Raw genomic sequence first — 23,876 nt, forward strand, 5'->3', positions numbered from 1 at the left:
TGAGAGGCAGGTTTCTGATGTGTTTTACTGCAGTCATAAGCGTTAAACAGCTGCTTCTATTAAAAAATAGAAGCATGTTACAGAAGATTTCTGTGTAATAAACTACCTCATATTAATATGGAATGAGTTATTTTTGTTGACCTCAAATCCTCCAGACCAAATGCAGTTTGGGACATCCATTAATCTCACACATAAGAGCTGATCATAATCGTTCCGTGGCCAGTGGAACACAACGCTGGAACCAGGAAGTGTGGAGAGATAGCCATCAGGATTGGATGTTCCCTAGTAATAGAAATTGGTAAACAAATAGCCTATAGGTGTTAAAAATACAATATTAATCTATAAACTTCTCAAATATGAGCACAGCAATTTCTCTGTTAGGCAAATGATCATAATTAGAATAAAGATCGTCATAACCAGCCAACAATACTTTCAAGTATAATGTTTGTATTCTTTCTGGTTAGAAGATGCTGTGACTAACTACGTGTATTGTAGTAACATAAATGAACCATCTTACCTGGCCTCTGGCAAATTCCCGCTGAACAAAGGCAAGCTTATAGGTTGATTTATTATCTAGCAGGTAACGGGGTGCAAATGTTACCATGCATGTGTCAATATAACGACCTCTGCCTTTTTTCACATCAATACCTTGGAACAGAAACAAATTAAAAACAAAGCTATTATTTACAAGAAAAAAAAAAAAAAAAAAGATTATCCTTCAAATCTTTTAATACTTTTGCAGTATACAGACACTCAAAATAACCAGAGACAGTAATGAAGTGGGATTTCAAACGTACTTAGAAGTAGCATATAGAAGAACGAAGACAGAAACAGAAAGAACAGTTTGTATATACAGTTATTAATACTCAATGATGAAATGCAAAAATAACTAAAAACTGATTTATAAGTTAACAAAATTCTAAAAATTTTTACATCTTTATTTTGAATACTATCTATCTTTTGTCTAATACTTTTCCCCTGAAGCCTCAAAAATCTTTAGCAATGTAAGTTTCCCTTCTACAGTTTTTCTGTTTCTGGTGTCACTGACACGTCCTAACAAGTTCCACAGTGTTTCTCAAATGTTCCCATAAGCACATACCAATGTTGTAAATGAGGCCTGGTCGGTTTCCATGCTGGATCACTTTAAGGGCTCTGACACCACTACCACCATCCAAGGAGAAACCCTGGCACCAGCCAGGCATACCTTCAGGATGGATCCCTTTTCCAATTCGCATTGTACAACTATGGTTAAGAAGAAAACACAAACATTTTCTCATTTAAATAAAGGATCAGATATCAACACAATGCTGATAATCAAATGTGTACCTGGATACAAAAAAGAACACCTCTGTTTTAATATAACTGTATCGGAAGCCATGATAAATCTCTTTAGTAATTCGTTCTGCATTTCTATCCTATTTTTCGTTGGATGTTCTAAGCTCTTTTAACAGATGGGTGAAGATTCAGTGACTGTGTCACGTATAAGGCTATTGTACATGGACTTCCAAGTAAGCGACTGCTACGACTCTATTAATATTTAGAGTTTGGATTTTTTTTCCTCATTTTGTTATTGTTTTTAGTGATAACAAAGATATTTATACAACTTGGTAATTCTCTTCAAACAGGTTTTTGGATGCCTTGGAAAAGAAGCATGAATACAAGGCACACAAAATAAAGCCATCTAAGGAGTTTTCAGCAGGAAATGTTCAAAGATTCAGTATGCTTATTTCAGCACCAAGAAACTAAGTACCTGAACAGGTACTTAACCTTTCTTAAGATGACAAAAAAAATTAAATGATACTCATACTAATATACCAGCACCCAATTCTCTGCTGATTACTTTCATACTTTCTAAGGTTCCGCCCCTCTACTCTTCTCTCAGTATTACTTACAAGTTTGGCTGTTCCTTATCAGCATAACAGAACAGAAGTGGGCTGAGACTTCTAGCAAGTTCATGCTCTTCAAACTGACCTGCAGCATCTGTTTTTGCATTATCTTGTCTGAAGATAAGTGGTAATCCTTTAAGAAAACAAAAAAAAAAACCCTGTCAAGTTATACTTAACCTTTGCACAAATTTAAGATTTGAATGGTAAAAACTACTTCAAATTAAAGAACAACCTAAAATACTTCTGTTGGAATGTTAGCCATTAGTCTGCATGCAATCTCTTTCTCATTCTATGTCTAACCTGCTTAAGGGCTAAACCTATTATAGCTGAGAGCCATGGAGTCTGCTGCAAGCAAAAAAAGAACTCCTGTAGCTCTGATAATGCCAATAGATATTAACACAGTGTAACTGCAATTTATTGTTGAAGACTTGTTGCTTACAGAAAGCATTTCAGTCATTGAAAGCCAGAATTATAACAGGAGTCTAATCTATGCTGATTTATTTACAGTTACATCAAGTCTGTTAAATAGCTCAAGTTTAAAAATCTGCAATATAGCAATGAAAACATCTAAGTAATTTGCAAATCACAACACAAGAGGTGCTGGCACTGGAAAAAAAAAAGATGAATTAAAGTTGCAGGAAAGATTAAGTGGTGTTTAAAAAGCTCTGTTTATCTAGAAAGAAAATAAAAACTCTGCATTAAATCTTCCAAGTTCCACCATTATAGTTATGGATCAAAATACTGTAAACTTACCTGTTTTGTTGATTAACCAATATGGTGCTGAAATGAATATTTTTAGAGAACCTTCAGCAAGACATACAATCCTTATAGTCAAATTTAGCAGTCGCTTGTTGACGTCATACAATCGCATCCGCACCATGTAGTTTTGTGTCCCAGGAGGAATCAATAGCTCTTTACAGATTGGAAAGTTTTCTAGCAATACCCCTAGGTAAAAAACAAACAAACAAACAAACAAAAAAACAAACATTAGCTTCTGGTAAGTATACAGTTTAGTCTTTCACATTTTCTGGTCTTTCTAAATATTTCATAGAGGTTAACCACGTTAACTTTTAAAACTACTCAGTGTATTAATCTCTAACCTCATTAATAAATGCTTAATTTTAAGTCAAAAGCAGAAAAAATGTTTTATAAAGGAACTCCACTTATGGCTAATTATTGCCTTAAGCATCAGAAGTCCAGCCAGTGTTGAAAATGCACATGTTCTCCGTCAGACAGAAAACAGCAAAAACACTCATAAATTTGGAGAGTTATTTGATTCATTCCTGTCTTTATCACTGTTCTCTCCAGTTTCCACTGTTTCCACTCTCAGGAAAGAGCCAAATAAGAAACAGAGCAAGACAGCTAACAGATCTAGGGGAACGACTGGAATATTAACTTTTTATTTTTTGGATGTGTGCACTTGGTTATTAACTGTAAGAAGCACTGCAACCCAATGAAATCATCATATAAATGTTTTCAATTTTTTTTCCGGTTACTATTACTATTTTCCCAATATTTTATCACTGTTCCTCATAAACAGAAATAGTTATTTCTGAGGTGCTCCTCTAGGAGGATTAGAAAGTGGCATCTTATTTATTTTTTTTTTGCCTTACCAAGCTCAATGTTCTGAGATGTATCAGCTGTGTGCAATGCTGCCTCCTTGCCAGGTTTAAGCGTCCCATTAATTGGCATCCCTTTAACATAAAACTCAAGTTCACAAGGCAGCAAGTTACAGATTACCACAGTTGGCAAGAGATAAATAGTATGCCCAGGCTGTCTGAAAATCTGTTTAGCGCTGTCAGAAAATATGTGGGAGGGCATGTAATCAGGGTAATTTTCTTTCTTTATCGCCACACAAAACCTGTGAAGACATAGAAGTGTGTGAGAAGAAGTGAGAAGAAGTTAACGAACTCAATGGAATAACTGAAGCTTGAGTTTGGGTAAAAAGTCCATACTCTATTTCCTAGCAGTTCCTCTTTTGCAATACATATTAATAGACGTTTGCTAACAGGTACTGTCAGAGGGGCTTCAAGGAGCCCTACAGAAATAGAGTAGTTATGCATTCAATGCTTCTGATTATTCGAGTGACCAAGGAAAACATCCCGTTATACTGCAGACGCATTTATCTCTACATATTTTCTTTCCTATTATTTAATTTAATGATATTGCATTTATCAGAAGAGGATTACAGGTTACAGAAAAATAATTAGGTCGTAAATTACCTGAAAAATCGGCTATTTTCAGACTCCATTGAATGACACTCTCGCTTGCTGCTACATACTTCTGCTGTCTTTTGAACAGTAGTCCAATGAATTGGAGCCTTACAGAAAAAGACTCCCAGTCCTTTTGGTCTGGCTTGTAAGCGCCACGATGTAAGATGGAGGGGAATGGGAAAGGAATCTCCTGGCATAACTGCTGGAAGAACGACAGGTTCTGCAACCAAACAGAAAAGAAAATATACATATCAAAACTGGCCCCTTTACTGAAAATTATATCATTTTCAAATAGTAAGTCTCAATATATTTTCAAAGCAATGAATTACACTTAAAATTAAACACTAGCTACTTCATGTACATTCCAAATATCAATCCATTGCTTTAAGCCCTATTAATCTGGCAGCAGACAAATTTAGGCATGTAAATCTGAAACTTGGAACAGACTAAAAAGTTGCTGAAGCTCCAATTCTTTCTCCTTGGATGCTTCAGTGAAAACGCATATTCCAAAAAGAACATTCATCATGTTTCGGGCATGTTTTCAGCATGTCACTACATTTCTAGACCGCACCTTTGCATGCTAACAAACCTAGACTGAAACCTAGACTACTGCCAGAAGATACAACATACTACATACAGAATATACAAATCCATCTTAACAGAGTCTCAGCTTTCTCTGCTTGAGCAATAAGGAAAAATCTTACTCTAGGTTCTCTAGCTTACCTTGCTGATGACTATCTTCTTAACATTCCCCATTCCCCATACAGGGAGGTCTACTTTGCTGTTAACCGTTAGAAGCAGCAAGGAATTTTCTTCAAAACTGAAGATTTTGTATAGTACGGAAGGAACATATAACACTTACTGTCAGGAGCAGAAGGACTATCTAGTCTTAGTTCCATTGGTGTTTCCAGCTTGTTCTTCACAATCAAGGCTGAGCGCACCGTTATCACTTTCCGAGCGCTACCTTCCATGGTTACTTCAAATACCACACGAACTGGAGGCAATGAAGAAAACTGCAAGATAGATAGAAGCAATAAAAAGCTCAGGTAATAATTTTATCTAATAGAGGGCGCTATCAATTTTGAAGCTGTAATTGCTGGAGTGTAAACTTGTGAACTGAGAGCAACCAAGATACGTATACTTTCAAAATTATGGTTTATAATACTCTTCTTCCTTGCCAAAACACAGTAAAGTGTCTCTAGTAAGAATGGTGTAGATTCTAAAAGCACCCTTTATACACAATAACACAATTACATTATTTTATAAATTCCTGAGGTTTGAATTCCAAGCCTTACTCAGGCGGAATAAGGAGAACAATTACTCAAATATTTTTCTCTCTGCCAGCAGTAACAGGGAGAGTAGATGATACTTGACAAATTTTACCTTCAAATGTATGCATTACTGTGTTCAATAAACTCTGTGAAGACAACATTTCAATTAATACAGCTTGATTACACAAATCAGTGAGTTTTCACAACCCAGCTTTAGTGTTTAGGGAGTCAGGGTTTTAGCATCAGAAGTATGGTTTACGATCCTACTATTTATGCATGTTGATTTTGGGTTCATACCACTTTAGATTTTGACAAGATAAAGTAGTATACTATATATTCAGGCAGTCTCAAAAGAGACATACATGTACTTTAACTCTTCTCCTACTGTTATTTAGATCAAAATGTTTATGCACCAGAGCATATTTTACTTCTCCATTTTTTAAAATGGCATAGCAAATTTTGTAACCATAAAGTATGATCTTTATAGAAATTAACTACATAGTAGAGACCTAAAACTGCACTTATTTCAATGTGCTTAAAAAAAAAAATTATATCACCCTAAACTTCATAAGAAGGTAGATGATCGGCTGCATTGCTTCAGTAGTTCAAAAGTAAGAGTTTTATTATGTGGAGATAAGCCTAGCACCGGTGTCTATTCAGACTATAAAATCCTGTATTTGAGGAATCCTGTCACAGCTGAAGAGCAGATAATACTTAGTTACTAAGGTATTGTTCAGTTTGTATTCCATTCAAGAAAGTAAATTAACATATAGTTTAATGCGTTTTATTAATTACTAGTGACTCATCATTCCTATGTGTCAAAATTCAAAACCAAGGTAGAGTACACTCAAAACATTCATGTCTTCTTTGCTCTGAGCTGCTCTTCTAAGAGGCATTGCCACTTGTATCCTGAAAACCACATTTTATATGTGCTCACATGCTGGAAATCACGTACTGGACATTAAGATCCACTCTTTAAACAATCATTTACAATAGTGATGAATGTTAAATGACATGAAAATACTTGCTCTGATTTGGAAACTTTTTGTTTGCTTTACTTTTGTTTCTCACCAAAAGGGTGGAAAAAATAAACAAAACAGTTCACTTGTAGAATTACAGTGGTCTTATTTAAGAAGCTTTCAAAAAGTGAACATATATACTCACATAAACTTGTGGATGTATTATATTTGTTCTATTTATGGGGCTTCCAACCTGGGAGAAAAGTAAACAAGAAAGGTATGTGTTCACTTTAAGCTATAACTGACAGCTGTAATACAGAACATTATTATAGAACAATAAACTAAACACATTCTTTGTTTAGTCTTTCTGATCCTCAATAAAATTTTGAACACAAATCAGAACTATATTAGCAAAGTCCAATCATAATACTGCTTTAAAAAGAAAATAAGTTGAAGAAGAAGTGTTCATTGGGGGAAAAAAAATCCTTGGATATTCCTGAAAAGCAATTCTTGTTAATTTGCATTCTTTTCCTTCATGAACCAAGTTGCATATAAAGATGATGCTTTTTACACCTGAATATGAATTCATCAGAAATTATTCAAACAAGAGACTAGTCGCTCTTATTATTGGTTGCGGTTAGAAGCAAATTCCAATCCTGTTTTAAGTCAAAAAGACCACTTACAATTTCTTCATTCTTCAACAACCTCCAATAGCTAGTCTTTAAATGTAGCTTCAAAATCTGGTAATATCATTTTTATCATTGAGCCTCATCCACAACTGCTAGCCTGCTGGTTATTACAATCATATTTTTCCTTCATGACAAGTATATTTTGTCTAAGCAGCCACATATTTCAACAATCTCTAGACTTACAGGAAATTGCCAATGTTGTTTATTTTAAGGAAATTAACCACAGAAAAAAACATGGCTGCAATAAATGAAATAAAAATAGTTGCTGAAATGCTGTGGTGATTTAAAGCTTAATCTCCATGAGACCCTGATGCTGTCACTAACATATTAGTTCTGTCATTAGAAGTTCTGACTGCTAAGCACAGTTTAAACTGCTGACTATTCTGTGTTTCTGTTGTGCATAAAACAGCCAGTTAGCACTTTCAAACTCTCCCAGTCCAAGCTATCTTGAAAGAGGACAACTTCATACAGCAGTCACTTTAAGACCAAAATCTTGGTGGACATCATTAATCTTAAGTTACATATCCTGTGAAGATTTACACTCAAAATCACAACTTACAGTAGAAGAAGATGAGTTCTTGTCTGGTGCAGCGTATCGGAAAAAGGTTCCAACCTTGTCTACAGATACTGGACTGACTTCTTCCCAGCCATTTACTCTCACTTGCAACTGATGAATTCTCAGATCATGCGTGTGCCTACCAGTTTAGATTACGTTGAATTACTATTAAATATTTATCTTACAATGCAAATACCAACCGTTCATATTTTATATGTCCTCTGGATTATGAGGAAATAATCTCCCTAATCAGCCATTTAAAAAAATCTCAAGTTTTTTCATTTCATGGACAAAGACAGACTTGACGTTTTGTCTGTTCAATTGCTCCACTCCCTGATGAGCACAGAGAAATAAGTACAACTAAGTCATACAAGTAAACAAAAAAGAATGCTAAATATTTATTAGTTCTTATAGTTCTTAATGCTGATAATGCTTATGCTCACCAGCCAGTACTCCCAACCACAGACCGTTAGAATACAGGACATATGATTTGCAACTGAAGACCCTAAGTCTTTCTAAAACCTTTTAATGATCTAACCTCAACTCATACCTAGGAACAGCTTCCACCTATCACAATATAAGCTGCTTGCTAAACCATTGATAGTTTCATACTATATGTGAGTTTTAAATATTTAAAAACAAAACACTGCAAGGTAAATTGGTAAATAATAATAATATATATATGTATTTATTAACTGCTAGTGTCCTCCCAACTATGAACCCATGAGTTCCATGTATGAGTGTGTCAAAATGGATCTCACTGCCTGGTTCCATCACCTGTGTCTGAGTTTCCCTCTGGCTTCAAATTCAAATGGAATTTCTTCCCCTGTGTTAACTTCTTTCCACTCACTGACATTATGGGCATCATCCAGTAACGTCCCATTTTCCTCAGGAACAACACCTGGACTCCCACTGTGAGATAATGCAGCCCTGTAAGGAGAATCATACCATCTTATAAATTGACAAAATGACTACTTCAAGTAACAAGTCATTTTTAGTCTGCCTCAGTCCACAAAATTCCTGCAGTAAGAATGTACACATAATGAATGTAGACCTGAGTGGTTTTCATATTCTCTCAGGTCTATTGAAAAAATTATTATTAATGCCACCACACTGTTAAAGAAAAGGCTCTTAACTAAGATAGATTGGGAGTTGTAAAGGATTCCCTGCAAGAAAACAAGATAACTGAAAACAATAGTGTTTGGCTCACATCCCAAGGAAGCCAGACAAGTATTGTCAAAGTGACCCCACAACAGCTTCTTACCGGGTAGGTGTTGTAGTCAGGGTAGCAAACCACAGAGTGCATCCAGTATGATTTCTTAGAGCAAATGGGACAAATGGCTGTCTACGTTTTGGGGTCTTCATCTCAGCTGTAAAACAGAATACAGATTTGTCTAAACATTTATGAGAAAAATACTCATCAGATGCTGATACAGGACGACACAATGACTGGAGAACCACAACCTACATGAACTCTGGAAAAGTAATCTAAGGAACAGATTACTAAAATAATTTAAAATTGTATTAGCTACTACAGAAACAGTACAGAAAATCTTCCCCTGCATTAATTGTTTTCCTTAGTCATACAATTATATAAAAAATCAATAAAAACATAATAGGAATTGAGCTTAATCTACTTGTTCTTTTGTTTCTTCATATCAAACTTCTCTGATAACCAACATGCAGACAACTCAACTAAACCCCCCCCATCATAATAAGTAACTTTTCACGTGCATCTAAACAGTCATAAAATATTAAACCCATATTCATTAATACTTCAGTAATACTTAAGTAAGAAGTTCAACTTTTTTCAAGTATGCATTACTAACAAGCACAACTTCCATACTGTAGATTCCATACTGTAGAATGTCAAGTCTGTGAAAATACTTACTGTGTTTGGAGTTAAAAGGAAAAAAAAAAAAAAGAAAGAAAAAAGAAAAGAACAACAAAACCTGCCAAATCCCAGTAACTACTTAGAAATGAAGATATATGGCTGCTCCCTAAATGCATACACCTTTCTGTATGTGAGAAGCTGAAAGAAGGCAGACACATTAAATCAGCTGGTCAAAGACAGAAATTAAATATTTCACAGGGTTTATCTGCATTCACTCCAAAGGAGGACTGATATCAAGTTCAAGCATGCCATGCTCTGAGACCAGCTCTTTCCAAGGCAGCATGCATCTAACCAAGAATAAATTAAGCACAAGTTTACAATGGCAAGAAGGGGGAATAGAAGCAAGTAGGTAAGTTTTTGAAGGCATTACTGATGATCACATACAACTCTCTTCCAAACGAATGACAATATTTTTACATTGGAGCCATGAATCTGATCTCTCTGAACCTCACAGAGAAATTTTCTTACAGTTAAATGCTACAAACACTGATTTCTTTAAAATGAAAACTCTTTTGCCAAACGCAAACTAAAGCCAAAAATCTTTTTGGTGTAGAGCTTGATTTAATACAATTTTCTGGCTAGCTCAGGTTCTACAAAATCACAGACCAGAAGCCATATGAACTTCTACTCAGGTATTTAATTCTTTGGCTATTTTTTTCTTTTTTTTTTTTGAGACATTTAAAAAAAATAATTTTGTGGACTGTGGCTTGATGTTTTGAAAGATACATAAATTTTGTAACTTGAGACTACTGCCTGAAAACAAAGTATTTATAATCAAAAGGATTTTTTTCATAATTCATTTAGTCATTTCCCTGAGTTGCAACACTAAAAGCAAGTAACAAATATTTTACCCACAGAAAAATCTTCCTGAAAAACACCTCAGAAAAATAAATCTATCATTTTACATTATCATGTGTGTGTGTGTACGCATGTGGTTTTTTTTGTGGTGTTTTTTTGGGGGGGATAGTGGGGTAGGAGTGGGAGGGAAGGATGGCACTGTTGTTTGTTTTTTGGCTTAAACATCAACAAACTGCAAGCACTCAAGAGACAAATATTTGTAAGGGGCAGTCTAAATTTTGCCACAGGTTAATAAAAAGCTTTTTCTCCCACTTATACCATTTATCCAGTTCATACAACGTGAACTTATTTATCCAATATGCTGTTTTGTCTTCCACAATGCCACAGATTTTAAAAAATAGTAATAATAATAATATAAAAAAAAAGTCTTCAAACTGGATGGCTTTCCCTAAAGCTAGTAGTGTCAAATATAAAACAAATTAAAAGGTCATCTATGAGGAATGTTCTTTCCTAAGGCTCACTGAAAACAGATTAAGTTCCTACTGAAGCTATCCCAAAGTTTTAAGTACCTAAACACACATGCTCATTCAAGCAAATGTATAATAAACAGACTGTTAGATGTATTTAGAATATGACATTTAAATACTGTGATTGTATTAAGCTGGTTTTAATCTCATTATTTTGTCTCACTAAAAAATAAGACACTGAGTATCCATATAACCTTCCCCAGAAGGCACTCTTCCCATACACAGTTCCCATACTTCTCCCTTCTTTCCTGAAGGGCCCTGAGAAGACTGTGAAGCGATACACATGATGAAACTCTAAGTTAAGTAGCTTAAAAACAGTTAACTGTTTTGTTTTTGTTTTCCTTTTAAAATATAGAGGCCAGTCTACTGGTGAGTTACTCATACAACACAGTATTTACTGTACAGGAGTTTTCAAAGAAAAAAAGCTTTTAATCTCTCTCTGCTATACAGTACCTCTAGCATAGATTTGATGCTCTAGATTAGTCAAACTGGCTGTACTCCTAGTTCTAAGGTAGACAAGAGGAAGGCCTGGCAGACAGGAAAGACAAAGTTAGGAGGTAAGAAAAAACACACAAATGCAGGTAATCTCTTCCCCATCATGCATCAGGAAGATAGGCACAGTCAGCATCATTCAATAAGTGTATGAGTCTATCTATTTGCTTACACTAGACTGGCATTTGAGTTCCTAAAACTTCTTTCAGAAATAACACTGGGAGAAGAGAATTTGAAAAGGGCTTCCACATATCATGTGCTCTTCCTTAGAAAGCTGTTAATTGGGTTATCTTCATTTTTATGATAGCCTCAGACACACATTCTCATTTACATCTCAATCATGTTAGAAGCAAACATGTGTTTGGCTGGGAAGGATGGTGGAAGTTTGCCTTGTATCATATAAAAAAAAAATCTCTGAACTGCACACACAAGACTTTTTTTTTTTTTATAAATCAAGATAGTCACTCATTAACTGAGAAAGTGTGATTAAGAAAGGGAAGTAGAACTAGCAGGTTTTGTTATTAAAGAATGGAAGACAACTGAACAGAAAATGTAGTTCATCTTTTCTGCCAGATACTTCTAACAATTCATTTTATACTATGAAGACCAAATACTTATGTTTGTAATACATTAGACAAATGACCGTGCATGTCAGGACTGTTTCAAACAAAGTGTGATTAATGAGTATCATACTCTGCCCAAAACATGGTGAATCCACCGAAGAGCCCATGCAGTCTTCTGAACTGATTGCATTTACTTCTTTGTCCTGTTTACAGTAATCTTCCATCCATGACTGTTTGGTACTTGTGTACTGTTCTAGAGGAATATAAACATACAAAGTAAATAACTGCAAGGTGGCCTTAAGTAAAGTAGCTGAAAAGTAAGTTAAATTCATAAAGCTAAAGTTGGTCCACTTTAACAGCAACGTTAAAGGAATTTCACTGCTTTTCCCATGTGCTTTTCTAACGTTTTATTTTTATTCCATCCCCACCTTCTTCAAACTTCCAGTGGAATTCTATTGTCTCAAGATACTCCACTGGCAACAAAAGAGGTCCCTCTGAGGAGGCAATTAAGCTTAGATGTTTTTGTGTCAGAAGCTGTCTCTATTCTTTCCCCCTTTTCTAAGATGTACGTGCCTATTCCTGCATAAATATGCAGACACAACAGAGTACTCTGGCACACTATTAATCATAAATTAGCCTACTGTTATAACTAGTACTAAAAAGCATCATGGGAATTCTTAGGAATCACTGAGTGGAGACTTTTCCTCCCACCTCGTTCTCTCTTTCTGACAACCCCACAGACCTTGCTGAAGAAACAAATGAGTATTCAAAGAACAAGGAAGGCTCTTCTGTTTCATCTGCCTGCTCAGCCTTTTACATTTGTAATTATGACCATCAAACTACACAGATTTGCATGCAGAATAAGCAGTAATATTTCTGGATAACGTACACAGTCATAGCCCCATGACACAGAAACTTCCATGAAGTTTGAGTTAATAATGAACAAAACATTTTGATTTCCTGAGGTGGGAACTGACAACTCCAGTTTTCAGAAAACGCAGAATTGAAATAAGCAGCTCCCCACTATGTCTGTCAATGTACTGAAAATTGATGAGCTTACCAAAGTATTTTTAAGCAGTGTAAAGTATGGAAAGCTTTAGATGAAAGCCTGTTTCTGATTAAAGATAAATTTCAAGTAACATATGAATTTGATAGAATTCATATGACCAGTGAAAGAATTCCTACTAACCTCTAAAATATGTAGCTCATGTCTTTACACTTTCACAGTATCTGACAAAATGCAGGCTGCCTAAATGTACACCTGTGTACAATATCATCTGAAGTACCTAGGGACTTGTGCCAAGTCTCCTTCTCTCTGTCTATGGGACACCAGCAAGAGTCAATTAGAAATACCTATCATTTTAGGAAAGTGCAAATTAAGACTATATAGAGACGCTCTCAGGGAATATTCCTAGATACCTATGAAAACAGAGGTAATGTTTATATCCAAACGGTGTTCAGCCTGAATTTCCAGCTTCAGTCGGGAAGGGTGGAGGCGGGTTGATGCATGCTGTTGCCAGGAAACTGAGCATGGCCACGGCTCAATAAATGGTTCCCAGCCTGCAACCAAACAGAAAACGACACATACATTACATGTTTGAAGGCCACATTGGAATGCTGTTTACATACCTAAGTGTTTAATAATACAGCTTCAATAATGAGCTCCCTTACTTTCTATCTGTGCTCAAGATGAACTTGTATGCCTACAGATTTAATTTGCTAACTAATACAAAGTTGCTCCAGCTCCTCTATTTGAACCAGAGTATACTATTATGTACAGACTTGCAGAAATATCTTAATTCTGAGAAAAGTATTAAATGGAAATCAGTTTTATACTGGAGTGATGCACCTGGAACAAACTCTGAAATAGCTGTTAAAAATGCTACATATTTTCAAATATTAAAAAAAACACCTTGATATTGACAGAATTCCTGAGGTCATTACCATCAACTTTTTAACAGAAAACTTCAGTTTTCAATTCAGAGAAAAAAGACAACTAGGTTAGTTTCGTCAGTGGCTGGCCTTTACTGAGGCATAACTTGCTTTTTTGTAACTAGAATATAAATTACAATTGGTAATTCATCGTCTTCATCCTAATCGTTTCTTTCATGTCCTATTCCATCCTAAAATGGATAATGAATGCTTCAAAGCAATTAGGCATTAAAAAAAGGTAAGTAAATACAGAGACAGGTAGTTACGTAACTACATAAAAAGGTTATCCAGAAACACAATAATTACAAGCAAACTTCAGTCTAATTTTTGTAACAGCAACCTCTCTGCTTTCCACACCCTTCCATCAGATACCAAATTAGGGTATCTTGTTCAGGACCACACATATACACAAACACACACACTCAGTCTTTCACATTATGATATATGCAATTCATGTTGGGTGAATTTCATGCTCCTGTTGTACACAAGATTGTATTCCTAAACCTAAATAAAGAAACCCTCAGTATTTTATACCTGAAAGCTCACGGTTATAATAGTCTCCGGAGAGGGTAAAATGAGCTTTGACTTCAGGGTTGGCTCTCAAATTTTGGAGAAAATTCAAACCTGCCAAAAAAAGTGAATGTTATGCAAAACAAGTGTGATCAAGTTTCTCAAACCAGTGAAGCATTAATAAGCAATGGGAAGATGTGTCTCTTAAATTGAAATGGTACAAAAAGCATACCAAAATACTCCAAATTGTTTTCTTTTCACTCAAGAAGCAAGCTATTTTTATTGAAGCAGAAATATGTTTAATCAAATAAAGTACTTTAAAAAAAGTATAGTGACAGCATATCCATATGATTTTCTTCAGTGATTATTTTAAGCAGAACCTGGATTTTTAGCAATAACTTCTAAGCATTATTACTACACAAATAAAAAGTAACACCACTACAGTTTCTTAAGCATAATAGATTGCTTGTGATAGGCATTAATAGATACAGGTAAGAAACATATGCAGTAACTGACAGTAATTTTATGCAACTCACTTAGCAAAACAGATACTCACGTGAAAATGTTAACTCAGCAAGAGGAACATCACAGTCCATGCAGTCATCAATAAAGCAAATACATATACTTTCTGCTTTTATTTCCACTCCAGAGATGAACTGAAAAGGCACAATCCCCCGGGTATCTTGACCAGAGGAAGTCAGGGAAAGTGATTGCAAAGGTTCAGCATTCTTAAATAACCAACTTGCTGCTTTTTTTAAGTCACCTTAGACAAAACCAAACAAGTACATTTCATTGAGAATGTAGTTGATGATGTAAAAAACATATGGAAACAAATTAATTCCCTTTCCCTTAGAAAGGGTAGCAAAACATTAACAGTATTTTCAGTGTGTTCTATTCAATAACATATATGGCAAGATTATAAATATAAGTGTTCTCTAAGAATAAGAATTGTTTGACATTTGCAAACCAAGTTGAAACATAATATGAACCTATATTAAATGCTACGAGTGCCTATAAAGAAGGTGGGAAACATCCAATGCTGAAGAAAAAGAATCCAATAACAATCTTGCTACATATTGCATGTAGAAATATGTAAAATACACGATTCAACAGGGGGAGACTACTTGCTCCAAAGAATACTTGCTCTAAAGATAAAGTGATGGATAAGATCACCATAAGAAATATGGTATACACCATAAAAAACAACCACCACCACCACCCACCCACCCAAACGGCCCACACATGATGTTTCAAAAGCAAAGAAGAATCTTTGCAGGGTGGCTTTTAGGCAACAGATAAATGAGAATACTTAAGAAGAGGTCAACACAGAGAAAATTTCAGTAATTGCAGGCCAAAGTAAAGAAGAGAGGGAAATACTGTCTGTCCATCAGCTACTTTACAACCTGAAAGTTAGATAACATGAACAATCTGAAAGTCCAACTAAAACTATTTGAGGTTACCCTGGCAAGCCAGAAGAGCATGACGACAATCTTCCATATTGAATCCCAATTCCTGAAGGCGAGCCAGCTGTATCTCTGTAATTAAGCAGTTAAATACAAATCCATGTCAGTTATCTACTTAACTTGTTTTAATTTCTGAAACTATATAAATATACACCTGTATGAAAAAAAGCATTTTCTGTGTTTCATTTAAGATTGCAGCTGTAAAAAGAGCATAAGATTCAGTGCTGCTTTGACAAAAAAAAAATGCAACTCCCAAAAATCCTGTGCGTACGTGTGCATCTATTATGAACTATTTTTATCTTCCTGCAGAAAGTTAACATACTCCCATAGATTTCAGTTGGGACTATTTAAATTGGGAATAAGATAATTTTTTTTTTGTACACCAAATCCTTCATCTGGAACACAATTCATCACTTATTTTGAACAAAAACAATTCATTATTTATTTTGAACAAAATATGTGACTCAAGAACATAGTAGCAGGGAAGAAAACCTTTTTCACTGGTGTGTATTTATTCATTGTCAGGCAGCAACCACGTGCAATTTTTAATTTGCAAAAAAGCAGTGTCACCAAAACAGAATAATATGTTGCTGGACATGAAGAGAGAGTTGGGTTATGATTATTATGATAGTTTCCATTTCATTACCAGTTAAATAAGTATGAAGAGGTAGCACCTCACCCCTGTTAAGTATTTTCTAAGTATTTCATCATGATGATGTATGATGACAACCGACACTTCTTAAAATTTTCTATAAAACAATCTGTCATACTAAAAGCAGAAAAGAAAACAAAACATTCTACTGTTTTTATAGTATCATCAGTATAATGTTATCTTCAGACAATTCAAATCGATGAAATGAAGGCTTTTTCACAATGAAGGTATCTTCTGTGTTAAGTACGTAGTCTAGCTTTACACTGCTGAAACCTTCCTTAGAAAAGAAATGACTTCACTCCAGTGGTTAAGAACGTACCAACAAGAGGATCCAAAACACGTTTGGGTATCTCTCTATTTTCGTTTGTGAAGCAAGAACTTTCATTCACCAGTGATGAACCAGTGTTAGTCGTACTTTCAGCAGTCGATACAGTTGAGTCAGGCACAGCTGCACTGGTCTGTTGAGGAATTGATTTAGCGATTGCCAAGAAGAGTTGAACATCATTGTAGGACAGTCTGATATCCAGTGCTTGCAACTGAATCTAAATGGGAAAGAAAAAAAAAAAGACAGTTACCCCTTTCTATACATTTCTCTTGTTTACTTTGGATAATAACAAATCTTCTTTGAAAGAAAGACAAAATTTAATATTAAAATCTGATGGAACTTCTGTTTTAAAGCTCCAGGAATAAAATTATTAAACTTCTATTATTACCTACTAATTATCAAGAGCATAAGTAGTGGGGCAGTACAGTGGGGAGTGGTACAGTAAATGTTTTGCTTTTGTATAATGGGAAAAACACGTCTTCTACAGTTGAAATTATTAATTGGATTCTTGCGTATGAAAAATCAGCATAAGATTACAATCACATATCCTATACTGCATATAGTCTTGTTCAGTCCTTTAATATTACCTCCAGAATAGGAGGAAAATCACCACTGTTGAAAGCATCCAACAGTCCTGAACCACGTGGGTAGGAAGGATTCTCAAGAAGTTCCACGTGAATTTGTACTGGATCAATAATTGACAGTGCAGTCTCTTGTTCATTTCCTAAACGGCATGAAAAAACCTATGAATTAAAAATAATGTAAAAGAATTAGAATATGAGAGCACAAGCCTGGCAATGGCCTTGAAATCATAGACTGACTCTCAACCACAAAACAATATGAACCATAACCAAATTGTTCTCTACAGACAATTCCTTTGTAAACTTTAAGGCAGCAGAGATTCCAAAATCTTTCCAGACAACTTCTGCCAGTGCCCCACTATGCTCTAAATTCAGGAAAAAAGATTCTGATATCCAACCAGATAGTTCCATTATTGCTGGGATAATTCCACTACCCCTCCCATCACAGATATGGGAAGTGTTTTGTTCTTTGGTCTACAACAGTCGTTTAAAATTTATCGCATTTCTGCACAGCCTTCTTTTTCCAGACAAGTTCTTTTAAACCTGATGTATTAGGTACTCCTCAGCTCTCAGTGTTCTTGCTGCTTTCCTCTCAATTGTTCATAGCTTCTTCAAATCTGTTCACCCAGGACTGGCCACAGCAGACAAGCTGTGGTCCTACTTTGCTGAACAGGATTCAGGATCACTTTGTATACTCAAAACTCCTAATCAAAAAAGATCCCTACTCACATATATTCCAATGGCACAATACTGCTTGTTCACCTCAAATCAATTATGAGTACAACCTGCAGGCCTTTACTGAACACATTGGCTTCTGCCTATCCAGTTATGCCCCAAATTAATTTGACAGTTTATGGTTGATTATTAGCTAGCAATATTTTGGGACGAGGGGGAATGGACTAAAGTTGTGCCAGGGGAGTTTTAGGTTGGATGTTAGGAAGAACTTCTCTACCGAAAGGATTGTGAGACACTGGAATGGGCTGCCCAGGGAAGTGGTGGAGTCACCATCCCTAGTGGTCTTTAAAAGACGTTTAGATGTAGAGTTCAGGGATATGGTTTAATGGAGGACTGTTAGTGTTAGGTCAGAGGTTGGACTCGATGATCTTTAGGTCTCTTCCAACCTAGAAATTTTGTGCGATTCTGTGAGATTATAGCCAAGTGTTTTGGTGTCTTAGCACAAAAATATACAAATTCATTTTTAATACTGCTGTAGAATAACAGCACCTGATGGGAATTAACACACTAAAAATGATCTTTAGACTACTTCTGTAGAATATGTATTTCAAGCATCTTCTCAATTTCATCTAATTTTAGATATTTTACAAAAGCAAGGTTATTTCTACTTACCTCAATGCCAAACAAACTTCCAGAGAAAGGACGATCTAACAACTTGGGCTTGTAAGTGAGAACAGTAGTTCCCTTCAAAATAATTGCATTGGTATCAAAACAAGACATGTCTTCAACAACCACAAATTCCGTTCCTGAACAAAACAGAATGTTTAATAATAAACAACAGCAGTTGAAATACCATTAAAGTACTTTAAGCATTTCTAGCAGGATTCTTTATTGTCTGCCTTTTACAGGTCCTGTTTGTACCTATCACATGGCTTTTAAACAGAAAAGATCCCATTTACCTGTCACATTAACCTTAACTTCCAGTTGTTTTTCTGTAGACACATGCAGTGATGAACGTTTTGTAACTACTCCACTTTTCACTGTTTTTGGAACTACAGTTGTTTCACTGCTGTAAGTGCGTTGCCGGGAAGGAAGGGGATTTTCCCGCTTTTTGGTATCTCCAGGAGTATATAAAAAGTCGTGAACAAGTAACAGCCAGTCAAATATTAGAAATACACGAAGATTGTTCAGTACAACTGTAAAACTAGAGGAATCCTTAGTAGACCTATTAAAAAACAGACAGAGAAGCATACTTTAGAATTTTACATTTTGGTTATATTTAAAATTATGTTGAGAATAGAGTTCTTACTTGCCAGACAGTATTACTACTCTGTGGCGCTTTACAGGGGTACATGTAATTTACAGAATGTCTGGCCTTCAAAAAATCTATTTTTAAGCAGACTGAAATTCATCAAGTTGTTGTACACACAGAAACCCAACATATCTTAAATTACACAAAACTTTGACAGCTTCTAAATTGTAATGATACAAAAGGTAAATTTAAAATCTATGTAACAAGCAATTAGATTATAAAAGCTCCTTTTATACATTTGCATTATTAATTTGCAATAACTCAGGTTTTTTAAACTGAGACTATTACTACTTTACATCTGTTCAGTATCAAAGCTAACATGCTGTGCATGAAATTTAGACCTGGCTCCATGCCCCTTTGAAAGATCAGACATGCAATGTGTTTCCTCTCACACCCTGACAGCATTTTGTAGCACAGGAAGTTTCTTTGTCATTCAGAAGAAACGCTAGACTTCCTGAACTTTTAGCATCCCATTCTCAGTATCTGGTTAAGAAGGCTAAAACTGTTTGACTTCATGATCTGGAATACCAATTATATTTGGTCATGCTAACTGGAAAATAATCTAAGAGCTTAAACTCCATGAAACAATTTTATATCCAACCTATTCTGGAATATAAAATCTCCAAAGAACTGTAATTCCTTTGTAAGAAGCAGCCTGCCTGTGCTGCTTCCAGCATTAAAATCCTTTAACTCTCCCTGGCTCTCCAGGATATTTCCAAAAGACACGAACCAGTATAATGCTATCTTGGAGCTCTGCAAAAGCTTACATCTAGTGCCAAGGATGCTCTCACCAATAAAAATCTAACACATGCTTATGTGGCTATAATTTAAAAGCGTAACACTTGGGAGGAAAATTCCATGAAACAACTGCTCATAAAACAGATTAGGCTATGCTGAGCAAACAAACCTCCAAACTAAGCAGATACTAGATCAATGATCATAGGAAAATCCAGAACATTTCAGTTGTTATTCCTTTGTTTTCATAATCCCACAGGATTTTAGTTTTATTCAAGTCAAAATCTTAAAGGCTAAGTTTGCATTTAGAAAAACATCAAGTACTTAAAACCATCATGTATTCTCCAAATCTGTACAACAAATTTCTCTCAATTGCAGAGAGCTTCAGAACAAATATCTTCAGCATCTTCCATTGGTCTAAAGTAGTCTTTTTTTTTTTTCTATGTTGCTGCTGTAACTGCTTCAAGGAGGCATCATATGAATATAAAACTGTTGGAAAGCTAAGTTTGGTCAGGGGGCCTGATCAAAAGTGAATGTAACACTTGTAGTCACCCACCTTCATCTTCATTTTTGTTAGTTAACATCCCTCAATACAACACTGTGACAATAAAGTTAAATGTTGACATTGTATTTTATATTATTTTTTTCAGTATTAAATTAGAACCAGTCATCCACTTTCTGATACTTTTAAGCATCCTAGGATATTTAGATGAGAAAAACAATGTGGGATAGGATACAGTAAAGCAAGCAGAAAGCGTTTTTTGAATGAAGTGTAATTGCTGTACTTATTCGATACTCTTGGAAAGAGATGTGTGACACCTACTGGAAAATTTGTGCAACATGTATTCATAATAATGAATGTACAGTGATAGGCCAGACTTAGCAAGTAGCTTTAAGCAATACTGATTTCAATAAACAAACAAAAACCACACACACACACACACAAACAAACAAACAACAAAAAAAAACAAACAACAACACTAAAAAAATCTCAGAACTACCAACCTGTAATGCAGTTCAATCTGGATTGCTCCCGGACTACTAGTATTCTTTGATGACTGAAAGATGCAATTGAACACATTGGGCGTGCCTGCAGCAGACTTTTGTCCAGCATACCGTGTGTCAAATGCCATCATGGAATGGGAAACTAAGTTTACAGACTTTGTTCTATTTGAAGAGCTTTCAAAAAGTAACTTAGATTTCTTAAAATCAAACCTAGTGGAATAAAAAGCAAAATTATACAATTAAAGATCTTGCAGCTCATTTATATCCAGACGTCACTTGGTTTAGAGATATGCAAGGTATATTGCTAATATCTTTTTTAATCTATTTTCTGAAACAACTATAATCACATCTCATGCCACAGCGATGCAAATTGAATCTGTACTGTGTGTACTGCTTACCTCTGATACAGAACCTTCTGGATTGAAAAAAGAACAGTACAGACATGCTTCTGAAACAGCACAGTTAGTCAAGTATGCTCTTTCTATGTTGCTTCTGAAACAGCATAAACTTGACTGTGTTAGTCAAGTCAACTGATTTCTGAAGTGTGATTTCAAGGACAGCTAGAAAGAGAGTACTTTTTGAACAGCGTCATTCTCTTTCATCCTTCAGAACAGCTGAAACTCTCAATTAGGACTAAAATTAAGAAATGCTATTTTGTTAAATTATGGAATCATAAATTCATGTATTACCTTAATTCTCATCCTACAGTGTCTCAGATGAGCATAGTGTTTCAGATAATGTATTCAGTAACAAAAGAAAATTCATACCTAGCTAAAGAGCTGCATCCATCCTTTCCTTTTGGATCCATCAGTTCCAGACTCACATTAACCATGTCAATGAGGAAAGACATAGAAGTATACACTTCTCCACTCAGAACTGTCTGAAAGTGGTAAACAACAACATTCTTTTAAGAGCATCTGTTTACGTTTGATTCCTCAATTAAATTTTGTTACTTAGGACAAATGCAAACAGTTAGAGTGTCTTTCTCCTTCAAAGAGTTTCATTAACCATTGCTGTAGCCTCCAACTTCAATAATGTCTATTAATCTTTTTCATATAAGTTTTGTAATTTCCTTGTTCCCTAACAAAATACTTCCCTTTTCTCATCCCCCCAAAATCAAACTGCTAATAACTCTTGCAGACAGTTTCAGGTGCCTTCTATTATTAAATGACTTGTGGTATCTGGAAATTTTAAAAATATTTTAGGTGAGAAGCCTGACATGAACAGCATATTCACATTAAGAGAACTCTACCCATTCTTGCCATAGTTCTTAAGAGAATACTAGATGTATCCTACTAATTTTTGCCTGCTGTGGTCACATAAAATACTAATTTTTGTTTCTAAAGAAAAGATTATAGCTGTGCAACATAAAGCTTGGAAGTCCCGTAAGATCAAGAGAAAACATGCCACTCAACAACTCTTCCCAGTAATAATAACACCTGATTATTTCCAGCTGCTGCCCACATTCATCCTGTGAGAATAGTATTTGACAACAGCTCTAGAAGATGGGCAATGCTTGGAAACCTGATCATCAACAAAAAAAAGAGTAGCTCTGCTGTAAAGCTTCTATTACTAAAATTCTTTCAGATTTGTAAGGTAAGGGGTTTTGACACAAAGTAATAAACATTCCATTTCATCTTTTTGTCACCTTCTAAGTCATTAAGAGTATCACAGACTCAATGGGAAAGGTATCATCTCTCTGCACTTGTTCAAGTCAAAAATCTCTATTCCAGTAGATAAATCTTAAGTTTCTTATTGTACTGATAATACGCTGCAAGAGCAACTCAGCTTAAATACTTCAGAAGAAAAAAGAAAGCAGAGTTTTCACAAAATTGTTAACTTTTTTCCCCACCCAAGTATTTCCATAGTTCCTCTTACATGAATTCTTGGATCCTGCAAATCATAAGGTCGCATGAACTCTTCTATAGGCTCCCCAAGGTTGTTCTCCAGCAAGCCACGTATCAGTTTATACTTAGGCAAATCCAGAGAACAATGGACTGATGAGAGATTGCCGTGTATCAATATGTCTGCAACTGCATGACTTAGCTCTCTACACCAAAGGAAAGAAATCCAGGTTTTCAAGGTGCAATAACACAGCAGGGAATACTTTAAGATACATTAGAAGGCATGCAAAGCATTGCTTTCAGGCAGACAGCATAAAAAGATCCTGCTTAGATCAACTCACTTGTCTAAGTTTCTCTCTACTTGTAGCTTCAGTCTGAAAGGTTCTTTTAATAGGCTTCCTCCTGTCTGCCTCACAAAGTATGATGGAAAGCTCAAGTCTGCACTTGTATCTTCCACAGCCTTAGAATACTCTCTCGGGTATCTCTCCGCAGCAAATATGTCCATGTCCTGCAGATCAACCACAATGCAGTCTAAGAGGCAGATGTGATCCTCTGCAAGTGCACAGGAAATAACACATTAAACAAGAAAAAAAAAGAATCTGCAAAACTAATGCAACTTACCCAAAAAAAGAAATTTAGCTTCTCCTGGAAGTTATTCTGATTGTTTTTATGATTTTTATTCACACGCACCAATTTCTGTAACTATCTGATACCAAGCTTCTTCAGTGATAAATGTAAACTCTTTATTAGAGTTCACAATACTCCTTGTGTCTGTTATACACAACTTAAAACATACCCAAATCGCAGCACTGTTCTTCCAGAAACTGAACTAAAGTTCTGTAATCCTTTAAGCTGCAAAAAGCAACGCTTAAACTAAGAAGTTACTGATTTTAAAGTCTACAGTCTTTAGACCCACAACCTTACATTTGTCACGAAAGATGTATGTCAAACTGTGCTGCATTATTTTACGCAGGAAAACAAGAACTAAATTGCG

At 35.4% G+C, this 23,876-nt stretch overlaps 1 protein-coding gene across 3 annotated transcripts in view; it reads right to left on the minus strand.

Annotated features, from left to right (window-relative positions):
* The window catches only part of VPS13D (vacuolar protein sorting 13 homolog D), a 102,310-nt gene that overhangs the window by 49,006 nt on the left and 29,428 nt on the right, over nucleotides 1-23,876 (minus strand). For 2 of the 3 annotated variants that reach the window (XM_084300165.1, XM_084300164.1), the window contains exons 27-52: nucleotides 23,224-23,434; nucleotides 22,917-23,088; nucleotides 21,806-21,918; nucleotides 21,039-21,248; nucleotides 18,946-19,211; nucleotides 18,659-18,792; nucleotides 17,318-17,473; nucleotides 16,725-16,947; nucleotides 15,751-15,825; nucleotides 14,847-15,053; nucleotides 14,315-14,404; nucleotides 13,268-13,408; nucleotides 11,979-12,101; nucleotides 11,247-11,321; nucleotides 8,839-8,944; nucleotides 8,352-8,504; nucleotides 7,578-7,713; nucleotides 6,535-6,582; nucleotides 4,962-5,112; nucleotides 4,109-4,319; nucleotides 3,500-3,747; nucleotides 2,640-2,831; nucleotides 1,893-2,019; nucleotides 1,100-1,242; nucleotides 518-648; nucleotides 107-282 (exon numbers count right to left, since the gene is read on the minus strand). In XM_084300165.1, the coding sequence (XP_084156291.1) occupies nucleotides 107-282; nucleotides 518-648; nucleotides 1,100-1,242; nucleotides 1,893-2,019; nucleotides 2,640-2,831; nucleotides 3,500-3,747; nucleotides 4,109-4,319; nucleotides 4,962-5,112; nucleotides 6,535-6,582; nucleotides 7,578-7,713; nucleotides 8,352-8,504; nucleotides 8,839-8,944; nucleotides 11,247-11,321; nucleotides 11,979-12,101; nucleotides 13,268-13,408; nucleotides 14,315-14,404; nucleotides 14,847-15,053; nucleotides 15,751-15,825; nucleotides 16,725-16,947; nucleotides 17,318-17,473; nucleotides 18,659-18,792; nucleotides 18,946-19,211; nucleotides 21,039-21,248; nucleotides 21,806-21,918; nucleotides 22,917-23,088; nucleotides 23,224-23,434 (4,018 nt within the window). The remainder of the gene's footprint in view (nucleotides 1-106; nucleotides 283-517; nucleotides 649-1,099; nucleotides 1,243-1,892; nucleotides 2,020-2,639; nucleotides 2,832-3,499; nucleotides 3,748-4,108; nucleotides 4,320-4,961; nucleotides 5,113-6,534; nucleotides 6,583-7,577; nucleotides 7,714-8,351; nucleotides 8,505-8,838; nucleotides 8,945-11,246; nucleotides 11,322-11,978; nucleotides 12,102-13,267; nucleotides 13,409-14,314; nucleotides 14,405-14,846; nucleotides 15,054-15,750; nucleotides 15,826-16,724; nucleotides 16,948-17,317; nucleotides 17,474-18,658; nucleotides 18,793-18,945; nucleotides 19,212-21,038; nucleotides 21,249-21,805; nucleotides 21,919-22,916; nucleotides 23,089-23,223; nucleotides 23,435-23,876) is intronic. The other variant, XM_084300166.1, reaches the window with a different exon arrangement.

The sequence above is a fragment of the Netta rufina genome (genome assembly GCF_964035555.1).
Source record: "Netta rufina genome assembly, chromosome: 22".
Taxonomy (NCBI): domain Eukaryota; kingdom Metazoa; phylum Chordata; class Aves; order Anseriformes; family Anatidae; genus Netta; species Netta rufina.